This window comes from Taurulus bubalis (genome assembly GCF_910589615.1).
Source record: "Taurulus bubalis genome assembly, chromosome: 5".
NCBI lineage: Eukaryota > Metazoa > Chordata > Actinopteri > Perciformes > Cottidae > Taurulus > Taurulus bubalis.
In genome coordinates this window covers 3,513,505-3,532,044 of record NC_136593.1, presented here as the reverse complement: position 1 = coordinate 3,532,044, position 18,540 = coordinate 3,513,505, and the positions used below count along the sequence as shown (strand labels likewise).

Below are 18,540 nucleotides of genomic sequence, written 5' to 3'. Positions count from 1 at the left end.
AGGACGGGCCGGAGGACGGGCCGGAGGACGGGCCGGAGAACGGGCCGGAGGACGGGCCGGAGGACGGGCCGGAGAACGGGCCGGAGAACGGGCCGGAGGACGGGCCGGAGAACGGGCCGGAGGACGGGCCGGAGGACGGTTCACAGGCGGACAGACACACTCCGAGGGGCGGGCCGGAAACCATTGGGAGGCTGCTGGGGCACCGGAGAGCGAGACGGGGACTCCAGAGAGCGATAAGGGGACTCCGGTGAGCGATAAGGGGACTCTGGTGAGCGATAAGGGGACTCTGGTGAGCGATAAGGGGACTCTGGTGAGCGATAAGGGGACTCCAGAGAGCGATAAGGGGACTCTGGTGAGCGATAAGGGGACTCCAGAGAGCGATAAGGGGACTCTGGTGAGCGATAAGGGGACTCCAGAGAGCGATAAGGGGACTCCGGTGAGCGATAAGGGGACTCCAGAGAGCGATAAGGGGACTCCGGTGAGCGATAAGGGGACTCCGGTGAGCGATAAGGGGACTCCGGTGAGCGATAAGGGGACTCCGGAGACTGCTGGGATTCCGGGGCTTCCAGAGGCTGTGGCCCCTCAGGGGAACAGGACTCTGAAGGGGAACAAGGCTCGGGAACAGGTCACGACGGCGGCAGGGGACCCGTAGTCGGGTGCGGCTCCGAGTTGGCAGCTGTGACAGGGGTTGGCCGGGGCGCCGACAGGACACGGGGAACCGGGGTCACAAAAAAGCAAGCGGATCGAGAACGGCCATGGGTTTGCCATGGCAGGATCCAACAAAAAAGGATTGAAAATTTAAAAAAAGGTTGCAGACTGGGTCCAGGTACTGGTCGGATCGTTCTGTCATTTGATTAAGGGAGGACCCACACGCCTACAACAGTATAAAGAATATATATTTCTCCACCAAAAAAACTCAGGACAGGCTTTTCAACAGGAAAAAAAAGGTAGAGGAAAGTAAAAACGGGGATCTGACAGGACAAACAAACGGTCTACTCACAGTTAACACGCAGCAACAAACAGTACGGTCTGACAAGGCGACAGGAGACAATCATGGTTTAAATACAAGGGAATAGGTGATTGGACACTACAGAAATATCAGGGACCAGGGCAGACAATCAACAGACACTCACAGGGGCATGAAGTGCAGGGAACACAGAACACAATACAAGGACTTCAAAATAAAACAGGAAACAAGACAAACCTACATCATGACAAAATCAACAGGATGACATTTCATGGCAAACCTCCCTTTCAGATGCTGCATGCGTCTACCAGCAACCATAACTGTCATATTCATCCAGCTGTGGTGAAATCTTAATGGGGCATTTATTGCTATTGCTAAAGTATGGAAACAGCTTCTCGGTGAACTTGCCTGTGAAGCTGTATATGGGTGAGTTGGTGTCGGCATCAGAGAACAACAGATATCCTCTTTTCCAGTCCAGAAAAACTCTGATCCTCTGGAGCTTCTTCGTCACTGTGAGAACAAAAGGATGGGCTGATGGGGCGAAGACTTTATAAATACCATTAGAGAATCCTATCCTCCAAATTCCAGACCACGGACTCCCTTTCCTTTCGACAGACTCTTTTACCACACCCAGAAACCAGCATTTACTGTCTCCAACCTCAACGTCCCAATTGTGAATCCCTGAGTTAAACCCCTTAGAGCCCAGGACAGGGTTCAAGGAATCAAACCTCTCGGGGTTTTCAGGAAGCTTCTGTCTCTCTCCTCGTCTCAAACTGGTCAGATCTTTAGACAGGATGAGTCCTGGATGAGCAGTGTTTGGGTCCAGAACCACAGGAGTGTAGGAGACCAGGTCCTTCATCTTGTTCCAGATGTTGAAGGTCAGGTTGCCCAGGTGTTTGGCCTCGTCTATCAGAGCTCCTGAGAGCAGCTGTGGATCCTCCAGCAGGGGGCGCTGCTGGACTCGTTCCACTGCAGCCTTGTAGTTGTTGAGGAATGAGACGTCTTCAGCTCTCAGCTCGTCCTCTGTGGCTCTGACTGTGTCTGAAAGAGCTGCTATCTCTCTGCTCAGAGCCTCCATCTTCTCCTTCATCATCTGACTCTTCTGCTCCTCTTCCTCCCTCAGTGCAGCCATCCTGGCCTCCTCTTCCTCCTCTAGAAACTGGTGAAGCTTCTTAAACTGATCCTTAATCGTTCTCTCTGCTCCTCGGGCCTGGACCTTCACGTGTTCTGCTGTTTGATCACAGTTTCCTTTAACTTGTTCAAACAGCTTCAGTTTCTCCTTTAAGGGCTCCAGAGATCTCTGGAGCTCCTTTTTGAGATCTTGTACAACTTCTTCGATGGGTTTGAATCTGTGGTCAGTGTGGATTTTTGAATCTCTGCAGACGAGACACACTGGCTGCTGATGGTCCAGACAGAAGAGTCTGAGTTTCTCAGAGTGCAGACTGCAGAGAGTCTCTGGAGCTCTCTGGTCTCTCTCCCGTAAGAAGGACTCACACAGGTTCTTTATCACCAAACTAACAGGCGGTTCACTCCTCGATGATCTTCTGTTACAAACTGGACACTCACGTGTTGGTTTCCCTTTCCACCAGCTCTTCAGACAGTCTCTACAGAAGCTGTGGCTGCAGGACAGGACAACCGGGTTCTTGAAGATGTCCTGACAGACGGAGCAGGTGAGATCCTCCCCCGATCTGGAAGCCATTGTGTTTGTAGAACGCTGAAAACCAAGCAGACAGACAGCAGACTGTAAATTGGGTCAATAGGTAATTAGTTTCCATTTTAAAAAGCGTATCTTATTCGTCTTTTAGTCTCAGTTATCTTCTCAACAGAAAAGGGAAATAGACACAACACAAAGTGATACAGAACATTAATATGATGGTGATGGGGGGCGATGCCCGTCAGTGGCACGAGTGTTTGCTGGCACATACATATTGTTGATTATGCTAGCTATGACTAGCTCGCTACGCTAGCTAGCCAGCTAGCTAGCTAGCAAGGCACGCGCCACCTCAGTTGTAAGTAGACCAATCCAGGTGATAGCGAGATACTCATAATCAATGCCGTAAAATGCGGGTTATAAGGCACTTTTATACGCCGCTCTACTAAATTGAAAGAAAAAGTTGTATTTAATCAAAAACAGGCCGTGACAGTTTATAAGCCGCTGTTGCTGCTGCTACTGCCGACGTCAACGCTGCCCGAGTCGGGCGTCGAGCCGGGGCTGGTCTCGCTACCTTCGGTGATTGTCGGGAAGCTAGCTGCTGCACCTAGCGCTGACAACGCTTTTTATTTTGTTATCATTTACTAACACTTTATAAATGGTATTTTTAATCATCTATATGTCCTTAATACTTAATTTACAAATGGGGAATCCATCATTTATAAAGTATGAAAACCCAATCATGAAACGCATATAATAGTCAAGCTTATTAATCAAGAATAAAACATTTAAAACTGTGTTCATGAATTGCATACTAATGAGCTACTAATGAGTGTTCATGTTGGAACAATGCTTTATAAATGATGAATTAAGTGTTTACTCATGCTTTACTAATGATAAATAGTGTGTAGTTATTATAAAGTGCTACCAAAATGTTGTTGTGTCCCTTTGATTATAGAGAAGAAGATTATGAAGGAAGATCTTAAGCGTCAAAGCACGACCTTACATTTTTAAAGAGAACGATAATACTCTGAGGTATATTCTGTAACTAAGCAGTCAATCTACTCACCTTGAAAGTTAACAGATATTTTTGGTAGTAAACTCACATTCAGAGTGTGAAGTCAGCAGTGTTCCAGTTCGGTCTCCGGCACCCGTCGGCTCTCAGGATCGCACCTTGTGTTCCCGGTTCGTCTCAGGTGAGTCATGGAGGGGTGGAACTTTATCAAAAGGGTGAACTTTGATTCGCCAGAGGTTCATCTCTCTGATGAGATGAACCTCCACGATGGGGGCGGGGCCTAAAATCAGCCCTGTGCCACGTAACCACAGCCTACCTGGAATGCAGTCCGCTCTTCACCAGAGACACAAAGCAAAGTCAGTGCTTCACTTCAGCTGTTGCTGTACAGCTGAACAGCTGCTCCGGTTCTGTGAGCTCGTTCTATAAACATGGATCTGCTCAGATCGCTTTGGATCAATCTGTCTCTACACATGTCAACCAGCTGCTGCTTCAGCCCAGAGTTCAGTGTGTCTCACCTGAGGGCGGGACTTCCTGTCAAGTGTAGAAACTCCAGTTTAATTGACTTGAACTTTGGATGCTGCTGAAGTGAAGTCATGCCGTTGATCCGGTTCTGTTGGAGTTCATGTCGTTCTGTTCTCTCGTATAAAGCAGCCGGAGGGTTGAGCAACACTGATGACGTCCTTCAAGTTTCATTTATGACCTTCACTCTGAAGTGTTCATTATTTGATGAACATTTGACATTTGTTCCCAGTGAGATATCAATGACTTTATATCTTGACTTGGCTGTTGGAAACATAATTTGTCGCTACTCTAGAAACAATATTTATATATATTTTAAATACAGATTATAATCCTGATTCCATACATGTTTTTAGAAGCAATTATTTGGTCGTTAATAAACAGAATATTGATCAGAGTATCTTCTAGTTGTTATGAAATCCTAAAGATAAATCCTCACCTGAGGGCAGAGCAGACGGGTATTTATGATGCCAATAAATCATAAACGCTTCAAGAGAAAACTTTTAGGATTTTATTCACACAAAAAGCAAAATCATTCCAACCTCCACAGATCCAAGAAACAGATCCAAGAAACTTCTTCTTCTAGCATTTTAAAAAATACAACCCGTGTCAGACTTGTAATGTATTATAGCTAAACATGCATATTTAAATGTTCCATATATATACAGATCTCCTTCTTCAAGTCATCCTTTATTGCTTTACAGTTAAAGTTGTATAAAAGAACATAAAAACAAAACAATCACAGCAGATTACAGATTAGAAAGGTTATGAAACACTTTGAATGTTCATAACAGACTAAATCATAGATCATCATAAACTATAACCACAGACAACTGCATTATTTGTGTACTTATGTTGATCAAATGTGACTGAAGTGATCTTAAATGATGATTATTCAATCATTGTTTACATTTGATCTTCTGATTCACAGTGACAGAGGAGCAGAGACGACTTTAGCTTCTCTAAATCAGCAGCATAAAAAAAGATCAGACCACTAGATAAGATTAAATGAGTGGGAAAGTAAAATAAAATTCCTTCTCATCTGTACAGTCGTCCCATGTTTGTCTCACATGTTTTTTTCTGTTGTCCGTCTATTTCGGTTCTTGACTATTCATTTAGGATCAACTACGATTAAATTGCTTCATATTAATAGGACGGAGCATCTTTTGAAGAACTTGATGTCTTTAATCGTAGTATCTGTAATCATCTTCATCATAATCATCATCATCATCATCATCATCATCCTCCTCCTTCTCCTCATTTGGTAAAATCTTTATTGGGAATTCATCATGATTCACAAAGTATGGAAACATCCTCTCAGTAAAATGGTGTGTGAAGGTGTGTATGTGTGTGTTGGTGTCAGGATCAGAGAACGACAGTTGTCCTCTTGTCCAGTCCAGATTCACTCTGATCCTCTTTGGGTTCTTCTTCAGTCTGAGAATGATTCTTTGGGTTGATGGAGTGAAGGCGTTATATTGTCCATTAGAGAATCCTATTCTCCATATTCCAGACAGTACGCTCCCTTTCTTCTCCATAGACTCTTTTATGACACCCAGACACCAGTGGGCACTGTCTCCAACCTCGACATCCCAGCTGTGAATCCCCAAGTTAAACCCCTCAGAGCCCAGAACAATACAAAAACAGTCAGACCTCTCAATGTTATCAGGAACCTCCTGTCTCTCTCCTCGTCTCAAACTGGTCAGATCTTCAGACAGGATGAGTCCTGGATGAACAGTGTTTGGGTCCAGAACCACAGGAGTGTAGGAGACCAGGTCCTTCATCTTGGTCCAGATGTTGAAGGTCAGGTTGCCCAGGTGTTTGGCCTCGTCTATCAGAGCTCCTGAGAGCAGCTGTGGATCCTCCAGCAGGGGGCGCTGCTGGACTCGTTCCACTGCAGCCTTGTAGTTGTTGAGGAATGAGACGTCTTCAGCTCTCAGCTCGTCCTCTGTGGCTCTGACTGTGTCTGAAAGAGCTGCTATCTCTCTGCTCAGAGCCTCCATCTTCTCCTTCATCATCTGACTCTTCTGCTCCTCTTCCTCCCTCAGTGCAGCCATCCTGGCCTCCTCTTCCTCCTCTAAAAACTGGTGAAGCTTCTTAAACTGATCCTGAATCTTCCTCTCTGTGCCTCGGGCCTGGACCTTCATGTGTTCTGCTGTTTGATCACAGTTTCCTTTAACTTGTTCAAAGACCTTCAGTTTCTCCTTTAAGGGCTCCAGGGATCTCTGAAGCTTTTCTTTGAGATCCTGAGCAGCTTCATCGATGGGTCTGAATCTATGGTCGGTGTGTTTCTCTGAATCTCTGCAGACGAGACACACTGGCTGCTGATGGTCCAGACAGAAGAGTCTGAGTTTCTCAGAGTGCAGACTGCAGAGAGTCTTTGGATCTCTCTGGTCTCTCTCCCGTAAGAAGGACTCACACAGGTTCTTTAACACCAGGTTACAAGTTAGTCGACTCCTTGATCTTCTCCTACAAACTGGACACTCACGTGTTGGTTTCCCTTTCCACCAGCTCTTCAGACAGTCTCTACAGAAGCTGTGGCTGCAGGACAGAATAACAGGGTTCTTGAAGATGTCCTGGCAGACGGAGCAGGAGAGATCCTCCCCCGATCTGGAAGCCATTGAGTTTGTAGAACGCTGAAAACAAAGCTGGCTGTGATTCAGATGGTGGTTTCAATCAAACTGTCATGACAGTTAAGAGTTGTTTTCTTCTTTGCTCGTGGTGAACTCACGTTCAGTGTGTGAAGTCAGCAGCAGGTTGAAGTAGCTCTCTCTCCGTCTGTGCGTCAAAATGAATTTACAGTCCTTTATACATTGAACTCCTCAGATTACCTCGTATCAATCTGTCTCCTAGTTACATTTTAACCAGCTGCTGCTTCAGGCCAGAGTTCAGTGTGTCTCACCTGGAGGCGGGACTTCCTGTCAAGTGTAGAAACTCCAGTTTAATTGACTTGAACTTTGGATGCTGCTGAAGTGAAGTCATGCCGTTGATCCGGTTCTGTTGGATTTCATGTTGTTCTGTTCTCTCGTATAAAGCAGCCGGAGGGTTGAGCAACACTGATGACGTCCTTCAAGTTTCATTTATGACCTTCACTCTGAAGTGTTCATTATTTGATGAACATTTTATATTTGTTCCCAGTGAGATATCAATGACTTTATATCTTGACTTGGCTGTTGGAAACATAATTTGTCGCTGCTCTAGAAACAATATTTATATATATTTTAAATACAGATTATAATCCTGATTCTATACATGTTTTTAGAAGCAAATATTTGTCCGTTAATAAACAGAATATTGATCAGAGTATCTCCTAGTTGTTATGAAATCCTAAAGATAAATCCTCACCTGAGGGCAGAGCAGACGGGTATTTATGATGCCAATAAATCATAAACGCTTCAAAAGAAAACTTTTAGGATTTTATTCATACGACTGCAGCAAAATCATTCCAACCTCCACAGATTATACGATCCAAGAAACTTCTTCTGCTCAACATTTTAATTTTATACAACTCGTGTCAGACTTGTAATGTAAATGTATTATAGCTAAACATGCATATTTAAATTGTGCATATATAAATATCTCCTTCAATTCCTCCTTTATTGGTTGACAGTTAAAGTTGTTTAAACGAAGATTTAAAACAAAATAATCACAGCAGGTTACAGATTAAAAAAGGCAATACAAATCATTGTTCGTTATGAATACTTTGAATGTTCATAACAGACTAAATCATAGATCATTATAAACTATAACCACAGCCAACTGCTTTATTTGTGTACTTATGTTGATCAAATGTGACTGAAATGATCTTAAATAATGATTATTGATACAGAACTAACTTGCATGCCAATACTCCACTATAGCAAACTTCTGCATGTCTGCTTATTACATGAAACATTGGAAAAATAATAAAATGAATACTCAACTACAACAAAAACCAAGTCTGAAATAAAAAAAATACAAATGAATAGCTGTTAACTATTCATTTATCTCTTGGAAAAGCTAAGCGAACCAAACCCGTCATGAAGCTCTCTTCTTTCAGACATCATCATGAAAAAGACATTCTTCATCATTTATTCAACGTTTACATTTGTAATCTTCTGATTCAGAGTGACAGAGGAGCAGAGCCATCACCAGCATAAACAAAAAAAATCAGACCTTGAAATAAGATGAAAAATCCAGGTCTCATTTAGGGTCAAATCCAACGAAGATGTCCTCGCCCATTGACGACTGGAAGCCATTTTATACGACGCGTCACCCGCTGATAGCTGAGGCCACCAGGCGTCTCCTGGCCGGCAGACTAGTCAAGTCATGCAGTCCGGCATCGAACGCTCTACGGACCACCAGCTGCCCCGCTGAGCCACACCCGCCACAGCTGCCTCTCCGGCCGATCCTCATCGGGTACGACGCACTCCTTGCGTTCCCCCTCGTCACCGTCCACCGCTGTCGGGAATTCGTCACGGCCGCTGAAATATGGAAACACCTTCTCGGTGAAGGTGTGCGTGAAGGTGTGTATGTGTGTGTTGGCGTCGGCATCGGAGAACGACAGCATTCCTCTGGTCCAGTCCAGATTCACTCGGATCCTCCGGAGCTTCTTCGGCTCCGATAGGAGGATCGGTTTGGCCGATGGAGCGAAGGCCTTATATTCGCCATTAGAGAACCCTATTCTCCAGATTCTAGACCACGTACTTCCATTCCTCTCAACAGGCTCTTCAGCCACACCCAGAAACCAGCACAGACTGTCTTTGATGCTCACATCCCAGCATTGAGTCTTTGAGTCAAAACCAAGGATGGGTTTTAATGTATTAGACCTCTCTGGGTTTTCAGGAAGCTTCTGTCTCTCTCCTCGTCTCACACTGGTCAGATCTTCAGACAGGATGAGTTCTGGATTAGCAGAGTTTGGGTACAGAACTACAATGGATGAGACCAGGTCCTTCATCTTGTTCCAGATGTTGAAGGTCAGGTTGCCCAGGTGTTTGGCCTCGTCTATCAGAGCTCCTGAGAGCAGCTGTGGATCCTCCAGCAGGGGGCGCTGCTGGACTCGTTCCACTGCAGCCTTGTAGTTGTTGAGGAATGAGACGTCTTCAGCTCTCAGCTCGTCCTCTGTGGCTCTGACTGTGTCTGAAAGAGCTGCTATCTCTCTGCTCATAGCCTCCATCTTCTCCTTCATCATCTGACTCTTCTGCTCCTCTTCCTCCCTCAGTGCAGCCATCCTGGCCTCCTCTTCCTCCTCCAGAAACTGGTGAAGCTTCTTAAACTGATCCTGAATCTGTCTCTCTGCTCCTCGGGCCTGGACCTTCATCTGTTCTGTTGTTTGATCACAGTTTCCTTTAACTTGTTCACACAGCTTCAGTTTCTCCTTTAAGGGCTTCAGGGATCTCTGGAGCTCCTCTTTGAGATCCTGAGCAGCTTCATCGATGGGTCTGAATCTGTGGTTTTTGTGTGTTTCTGAATCTCTGCAGACGAGACACACCAGCCGCTGATGGTCCAGACAGAAGAGTCTGAGTTTCTCAGAGTGCAGACTGCAGAGAGTCTCTGGAGCTCTCTGGTCTCTCTCCCGTAAGAAGGACTCACACAGGTTCTTTATCACCAAACTAACAGGTGGTTCACTCCTCGATGATTTTCTGTTACAAACTGGACACTCACGTGTTGGTTTCCCTTTCCACCAGCTCTTCAGACAGTCTCTACAGAAGCTGTGGCTGCAGGACAGGACAACCGGGTTCTTGAAGATGTCCTGACAGACGGAGCAGGTGAGATCCTCCCCCGATCTGGAAGCCATTGTGTTTGTAGAACGCTGAAAACCAAGCAGACAGACAGCGGACTGTAAATTGGGTCAATAGGTAATTAGTTTCCATTTTAAAAGCATATATTTTGCTACGTTTACGCTGAGCGTCCACACTATTCAGGATTTTAAAAGATCCGGGGCTACCTTATAGTGTGGACGGGCAGGAGCATACACCTTTGAAAACATTGATGAAGACACCCGAGTTCGCCACATGATTAGGTTCTAGCAGTAACGACGAGTCCTTCCCCGAACAACAACAAACCACCTTGATTACCGATCGACTACCAGGTTATTTCAACATGGATAACTGATTACAGTCGTTGCTGACCTTGCTGTCTGTACCAGCTGTGCAGTTAAATTCAGCATTTTATGATTCTACTACTGCCGATATGCGCAGGAAGCAAGATAGAGCGGACGTCTGAAGTTACAGTTTTGCCCAAACGTGTAATGAGGGTGAACTGGGAACGTTTGGCGGAGGATTCTGTCCAGGAGGTCTTCAACTTCCACCTCCGGAAGGACTTCTCACACATCCCGAGGGAGATTGGGAACATGGAATCCAAGTGGACCATGTTCAAAGCCTCCATTGTGGACGAGGCCGCTAGGAGCTGTGGTCAAAAAGGTCATCGGTGCCTGTCGTGGCGGCAACCCAAGAACCCGGTGATGGACACTGGGGGTGAGGGAAGCCGTCAAGCTGAAGAAGGAGACATTTCGGGCCTGGTTGGCTTAGGGGTCTCCTGAAGCAGCTGATGGATACCGGCAGTCCAGAAGGGCTGCAGCTGCGCTGGTCGCAGATGCTAAAACTCGGGCATGGGAGGAGTTCGGGGAGGCCGTGGAGAAGGACTTTTGGTTGGCCTCAAGGAGGTTCTGGCAAACCATCTGACGGCTCAGGAAGGGAAAGCAGGGCCTACCCCAAGCTGTTCTCAGCGTGGGAGGAGGGAGGAACTGCTGACCCAGACGGGGGATATCATTGGCCGGTGGAAAGAGCACTTTGAGGAACTCCTAAACCCGGCCAACATGTCCCCTGTAGAGGGGGCAGCGCCTGAAGACTTTGGGATGGTTGCACCCATATCCCTGGCAGAGGCCACTAAGGTAGGCAAAATCTCCTTGGTGGCAAGGCACCGGGGGTGGATGAGATCCGCCCTGAGATGCTGAAGGCGCTGGACATTGTTGAGCAGTCTTGGCTGACACGCATCTTCAATGTCGGGAACAGTGCCCATGGACTGGCAGACCAGTGTGGTGGTTCCCATCTTCAAGAATGGGGACCGGAGAGTGTGCTCGAACTATCGGGGTATCACACTGCTCAGCCTCCAAATCTGAGGCCATGGTGCTCTGCCGGAAACCGGTGGATTGCTCCCTTCAGGTGGGGACAGAGTGCCTACCCCAAGCGAAGGAGTTCAAGTATCTCGGGGTCTTGTTCACGAGTGAGGGTAAGATGCAGCGGTAAAACAGGCGCTTTACCGGTCCATCTTGGTGAAGATTTACCGGTCGGTCTACGTTCCAACCCTCACCTATGGTCACAAACTCTGGGTCGTGACCGAAAGAACGAGGTCTCGGATACGAGCGGCCGAAATGAGCTTCCTCCGCAGGGTGGCCGGGCTCAGCCTTAGAGATAGGGTAAGGAGCTCGGACATCAGGAGGGAGCTTGGAGTCGAGCCGCTGCTCCTTTGTGTGGAAAGGAGTCAGCTGAGGTGGTTCAGCATCTAGTCAGGATGCCTCCTGGACGCCTCCCATTAGAGGTTTTCCGGGCACATCCAACTGGTAGGAGACCCCGGGGAAGACCGAGGACACGCTGGAGGGATTATATCTCCTAGCTGGCCGGGGAACACCTCGGAATGAGCTGGAAAGTGTCGCTGGTGCGAGGGAAGCCTGGGTTGGCCTGCCGGACCTGCTGCCACCGAGACCCGACCCCGGAGCAGTGGATGAAAATGGATGGATGGATGGAATCTAGTAAAACTTTGATTTGTAAGTGTTCACTTTAAAGTACATGTAATGAGAGAGAGAGAGAGTGAGAGAGAGAGAGAGAGGTTTGAACGTTTATTACAGACAGGTTTTTGCAGAAAAACAAGGAGAGAAGCAGAGGAGATGAAACAGAAGGACATAAGGAGAGGAGGAGAGATTGAAGGAAACATTTTAAACAAGATTTAAGACAAAACAAGGAGAGGAGACACGAAAGAAGGTAGAGATAGAGGGAGATAGAGAGATAAAGTCCTGCAGCCTTGTAAATAAGTTAGAAAAATACTAGTTTTTGTTGTCCCTTTAATAGAAGAAGGTTATGAAGGAAGATCTTAAGTGTCAAAGTACGACCTTCTATTGATAAAGAGAACAATAATACTCTGTCAACAAAGTTGTTGGTGGTAAACTCACATTCAGAGTGTGAAGTCAGCAGTGTTACAGTCTTACCTCCTGCACCTGTCGGCTCTCAGTGGACGATGAGAATGAATCTCTCTCTCTCTCTCTCTCTCTCTCTCTCTTCCACAGGATCGCACCTTGTGTTCCCGGTTCGTCTCAGGTGAGTCATGGAGGGGTGGAACTTTATCAAAAGGGTGAACTTTGATTCGCCAGAGGTTCATCTCTCTGATGAGATGAGTTGCTCTATAATGGGGGCGGAGCCTAAGATCAGCCCTGTACCACGTAACCACAGCCTACCTGGAATGCAGTCCGCTCTTCACCAGAGACACAAAGCGAAGGCAGTGCTTCACTTCAGCTGTTGCTGCTCGCCTCGGATCAACCTGTCTCTACACATGTCAACCAGCTGCTGCTTCAGCCCAGAGTTCAGTGTGTCTCACCTGAGGGCGGGACTTCCTGTCAAGTGTAGAAACTCCAGTTTAATTGAGATGAACTTTGGATGCTGCTGAAGTGAAGTCATGCCGCTGAGCCGGTTCTGTTGGAGTTCACGTCGTTCTGTTCTCTCGTATGAAGCAGCCGGAGGATAGAAGCCGCAGGATTGAGCAACACTGACGACGTCATGTTTTTAGAAGCAATTATTTGGTCGTTAATAAGCGGAATATTGATAAGAATATCTTCATCTAGATGTTAATAAATCCTAAAGATAACTCCTCACCTGAGAGCCTCTCTGACCTGCTTGGAGAGGGAGGGCCGAGCAGGCGGATATTTATTAGTTGAATAAACCAATAAATCATAAACACTTCAAGATAAAACTTTTAGGATTTTATTCATACGACTGCAGCAAAATCATTCCAACCTCCACAGATTATACGATCCAAGAAACTTCTTCTGTTCAACATTAGCATTTTCAAAAAATACAACTCGTGTCAGACTTGTAATGTATTATAGCTAAACATGCGTATTTAAATGTTTGGAACATTTAAATATGCATGTTTAGCTATAATACATTACAAGTCTGACACGAGTTGTGTAAAATGAAAATGTTGAACAGAATATCTCCTTCTTTAATTCATCCTTTATTGGTTTAGAGTTAAAGTTGTTTAAAAGAAGATAAAAACAAAACAATCACAGCAGGTTATAGATTAGAAAGGTTATGAAACACTTTGAATGTTTAAAACAGACTAAATCAAATATCATTATGAACTACAACCACAGACAACTGCTTTGTTTTAGCACTTATGTTGATCAAATGTGACTGAAATGACTGAAATTAAATGATGATTATTTATTCAACCGTTTACATTTTGATCTTCTGACTCAGAGTGACAGAGGAGCAGAGACGACTTTAATTTCTCTAAATCAGCAGCATCGCAAAAAAATCAGACCACTAAATAATATTAAATGAGTGGTAAAGTAAAATAAAATTCCTTCTCATCTGTACAGTCGTCCCATGTTTGTCTCACATGTTGTCCATATTAACAAGAACCAGTCACATTAGTTATAACAAAACATGACAAAACAATCCAACAAAACTGCGGCACACTCAAGAGAAGGAACACTATTAACTACCGTAAAATTCTCCACCACGCTCAGCCAAGGAGGCGCAATGGAAAACAGGCTGACGGCGAGGGAACCCTGCCCCCCCCCACACCTCCACGGCGCTAGCTGTGCTAGCCTCTCTGGTGCTAACCTCTCCGTCTGAGAACCAAGCTGGGTGACACCATGGCGGGGTGAGAGGCGCCGCGGCACGAGTAGCAGCTGCTGCCGCCGGCTGCACTATTTGAGCTCAAGTAAACAACACTGAAAATTCAGCACAAAAATGAAAAGTGTTGTCAGCGTTAGCTGCAGCAGCTAGTTCCCGGCTAACGGGACCAGCCCCGGCTCGACGCCCGGCGCGGGCAGCAGCAACAGCGCCGTGGCTTGTTTATGATTAAATACGACTGCAGATGTAAAAACAAAACAGTAACCCAAACAGCAGTTCACTCAACACATACTGATCAGTTAAAGACAAAGTCCATCCTCCTCTCTTTGTTAAACAGTTCAGTGACGCGGTTGTTCAGTTTATCGGTACGCTTCAGTTCCAGAACCAGATCCTTCTCAAGTACCCAAAGTCACGCTGGCCCACGGACCAATCACACGTCCAGCAAGCTAGCAGGCTAGCATGCCAACCTAAAGATCTGATTTGTTGAAGCCTGTGACAATCAACGATAACGTACCCATGTAATCCGCTCTACTTCCATAGAGACATAGAGGTGAAATCTGATTGGATGAGAGCTCTCCTTAACAACTTTTCAAAAAACCTTGGAGTGAGATTTTGTTTTTAATGTGTATCACAACTTTGTTTCTTCTTCTTTGCTCTCCTATTATCTGACGACCCCTCAGATCTGTCTCGTGGCCCATGGGAGGGGCCCGACCCTTAGGTTGGAAGCCGCTGCCCACCGTTTGTACCGTACAGTATATAAATAACTCAAACCCCCGAGCTGCTAAAACAGGATTTTACGTTGACTTTTACGTTATGATCATTGAAGTGTAATTAGCTGATAATACTTCTTCTGTTGCAACAAACAGCAGTGGTCTGCTGGGCCCTCTGGTGGTACAGAGTGGAAGTGCAGCTGGTGCAATACACGCACACACACACACACACACACACACACACACACAGAGTTGTGCTGAGTCACTGTGATGTGGCCTTTGAATCATTGGAACAGCTTCCACCCAGAGTTTATATCTCCATCAGCATCTCTGGGTCAGTCTGACTCACCGCAGTGTGTGTGTGTGTGTGTGTGTGTGTGTAGATGCCTTGGATGTAGACCGACCACCTGTCGGTAAACAGTCTGACCTCAACACAACGATATCTGGTTTACTATAGAGAGAGAGAGAGAGAGAGAGAGAGAGAGAGAGAGTGTGTGTGTGTGTGTGTGTGTGTGTGTACCTCTTTAGGGCATCAGTTGAGGGAAAGAAGAGGAAGAGGCTGACTAAGAGGAGGAAGATGAGTCTCTCCTGCTGCTGTTTGACATTAAATATGTTCAACTTTGACCTAAATCTACTTTTACTATAATAAATACTAAACATATCTTATAATTTAGACTTTCTATACATTAACTTTTTTTCTTGAAATTTTTGAGATACTAAGCTATGACTTTTTTCATACAATTTCTTGAAATGAAATGTTTCAGCATTCTATCCTGACATTTCTCATTAGACCTTTCAACATATTACTCTTTTCTTTTCTTCCGATTAATATCCTGTTCTTTACTTTTTTACTTGAAATGTAACATATGATACTATCACTTTTATGAAATACTATCTTTGACTTTTTATGACTTGTCTGTAAAAATAGAAGCCACGATCTGTATTTTCATTATTTAATCTTTCTTCATACTATACTCTGAATTTGTATTAAATGCTTCTGTTTATTATGACATTTCTCAATAAACTTTTTGAAAAACTAAAATAATTTGAACATATACAGTATGTTTGACCTACTCTATTACGACTTCTTTCAGATTTTTCGAGACACTATAAATTTATTTTTTACATTCAACATATGACTTTTTCATGACATTATTTTACATACTAAACTATGATTTTTTTGAATATATATAATTATATATATATAGTTTGTTGTCAATAACATATTTTACACTGAAATTACTTATTTCATTATAACAGTATATTACTTTTTTGTGATAATTTATTTATCATTTTTGAGATACTAAGATATGACTTTTTTCATACAATGCAATTAAAAAAAAAAAAGTTTCAGCATTCTATCCTGACATTTCTCATTAAACCTTTTGACGCATGACTAATACTATCCTGTACTTTGCCTTTTTACTTGAAATTGAACATACAATACTATCACTTATGAAATACTATCCTTTGACTTTTTCTGACTTATCTGGATCGACTACAGAATAACCATAATAATAATAATAATAACTAACCCTTTTTTTATTTTGTTGACGGTCAAAGAAGGAAAAGTTCCTCCCATGAATCACTAAGTGACAATAAATACAAGACACAGAAAAAAAAACACAGTACCACCAGAATCAAAGAATCAATTATAATTATCATCATCATCATCATCATCATCATCATCGTCGATCCCACAGTGAACGGCAAAAGATGAAGAACAAAACATTTCTACATCCTGTTCATGTCGTCCGTTCAGTCCTTGGCGAGCATCCAATCACGCGTCAGATCCTCGAGCATCGGGAAGTTCACCGTTTCCTCCGAGTTTTTCTACAAAAATATGACGAGTGACGACAATCGTGTCATATCTGATCACATTGTCTGATCAATAAATCAACAAAAATACAATCAGGATATGTATACATAGGTTTTTTTTTTTATATAGATTTAGATCTCTCCCAGGAATAGAAGCGCTAATATACACACACACACAGACACACACACACACACACACACACACACACACACACACACAGCTGTGGGGCCCAATCAATAAATCAATCAAGCGAATATCAGAAGGCAGCTTTTCTGTGTCATCAACAATATCAACGCTTGCATCCGCTGCAGGAAATCTCTAAATACACAGAAACGTTTCTCTTAAAGAACCGAGCAGGACTGCATTTCCCAGAATGCAACTGGTCTCTTCCAGGCCTCCGGCAGGGCCGTAGCCAGGTAAATGTTTTCCCTACGATCAGGTTGGTGATTCTGGTGTAAAGAAATTAATTAAAAATTAACTTTAGTTTAAAAATAAAAGTTCCTAAATTGAACTAAATGTTCTGGTTCTAGCTTTTCCAATGCAAATGTGAAAATATATTTTGACGTAAATCTTTGGGATCTGGGATTTTTTTTTAACTATTTCCTGATATTTTAAAGAAGAAGATTGTCACTTTTTGTTTATTCAACCCGAGAAAACAAAAACAAACAAACACAGCAATGAGCTCAAAACCCGATCAATCCGAGAGGTGCGCTGTGCCTTTAAGAAGAATTACAGGTAAACAAATAAACATAAATATTTGTACCAACTTGGAGCCGGAAGTAGAACCAGCTACTGGAGCCGAGCTCCGCTGTCGGTACGAATAGTTTCATTTAAAAGTGAAAGACGACGCAGACGGAAAGCTGGACTCTGATTGGCTGAAAGCTGGACTCTGATTGGCTGAAAGCTGGACTCTAATTGGCTGAAAGCCGGTCGCTCAAACGCAGAATTTAAAACACTGAAAACTGAATATGATTATTGAACGTGTCGGATCGAGGTTCTTTTAATGCGACGAATCTGAGATTTTAGAAGCAGAAGATTGATTTCTGATCGACGGCAGTTTAAACCGGAATAATAAATAACTACAGCTGAAACAATAAAGTTGACAGAAAATTAAATTCACAACTTCCAGCTTCAAACTTTGGGCCATTTTTTATTAAAAAATGTTCACAACCGTATAAACATGTAAAGAACAAATGATTTCCAGGTTAATCGATGAAGAAAATGGCCGCTTCCTAAATATCAAACTAAACATCCGTTCTGAAAATGTATTTATTATTATGATGATGATGATGATGATGATGATGATGATGATGATGCGTTTCTGTGCAAAGAGGTTTCAGGTCCAGGCTCATACTGGACTTTCTTAAATAACAAGTCCTTTAATTTGGTTATTATTAAATAATTGAGAGCAAGAAATGTACCGAACTGAAAGTTTTACAGAGCAGAAAATATATTTGTTGCTTCTTCGTAAACCAGCTAATTATTTACACGGTGAACCAGACGTTCGCAGTAACGCTTCTGATCCCGTTCCCCCAGCTGTAGTCCTCGGCGGCACCGTTTGGCATCCCTAAAAAAGGGGGAGGGGCCTCCAGCCTCCTCGGGTGCTTTCAATGCCGTTTTTTGCACCAACATATTTACAAACTACAGACTTCCATTCCAGAGATGAGCGGCAACGATAAAGTGGAGCGACACTGACCCACAGCCAGCCGACCCACACACACACACACACACACACACACACACACACACACACACACACACACACACCATGGTTCAACCAGGTGACACAGCGGAGCTACAGGACTCACTGACTACACCCCACCCTCCTGGGAGTCGAGGCAAAAAAGGCGAAATCAAACGCACCCGGGACCAAAAAAAGAGGATCTGAGACACGGACAGCTTCGTGTCTGGCGCCATGAAAAAGCCACAAAGCGATCAGCTAAAAACAAAACAGCTTCTATTGTAAGACTGGATCGCACAAAAAAAAAAAAAAAAAACACAATCGAAATGCAAACATGAACCAAAAAAGAAA

At 44.2% G+C, this 18,540-nt stretch overlaps 2 protein-coding genes across 2 annotated transcripts; both read right to left on the bottom strand.

Annotated features, from left to right (window-relative positions):
- Nucleotides 1-948: 948 nt before the first annotated feature.
- LOC306736552 (uncharacterized protein) lies at nucleotides 949-6,770 on the bottom strand (the record flags this gene model as incomplete). The annotated part of the gene is made up of 2 exons (XM_079218198.1): nucleotides 949-2,681; nucleotides 5,340-6,770. The coding sequence occupies 2 exons, from the start codon at nucleotides 6,768-6,770 to the stop codon at nucleotides 1,272-1,274; spliced, it is 2,841 nt and encodes a 946-aa protein (XP_079074324.1). The 3' UTR covers nucleotides 949-1,271.
- A 694-nt stretch (nucleotides 6,771-7,464) lies between these two features.
- Nucleotides 7,465-9,925, bottom strand: LOC306736677 (nuclear factor 7, ovary-like; the record flags this gene model as incomplete). Its single annotated transcript, XM_079218327.1, has 1 exon — nucleotides 7,465-9,925. One exon carries the CDS (start codon nucleotides 9,923-9,925, stop codon nucleotides 8,480-8,482), a length of 1,446 nt encoding a protein of 481 aa, XP_079074453.1. The 3' UTR covers nucleotides 7,465-8,479.
- Between the last annotated feature and the right edge of the window lie 8,615 nt (nucleotides 9,926-18,540).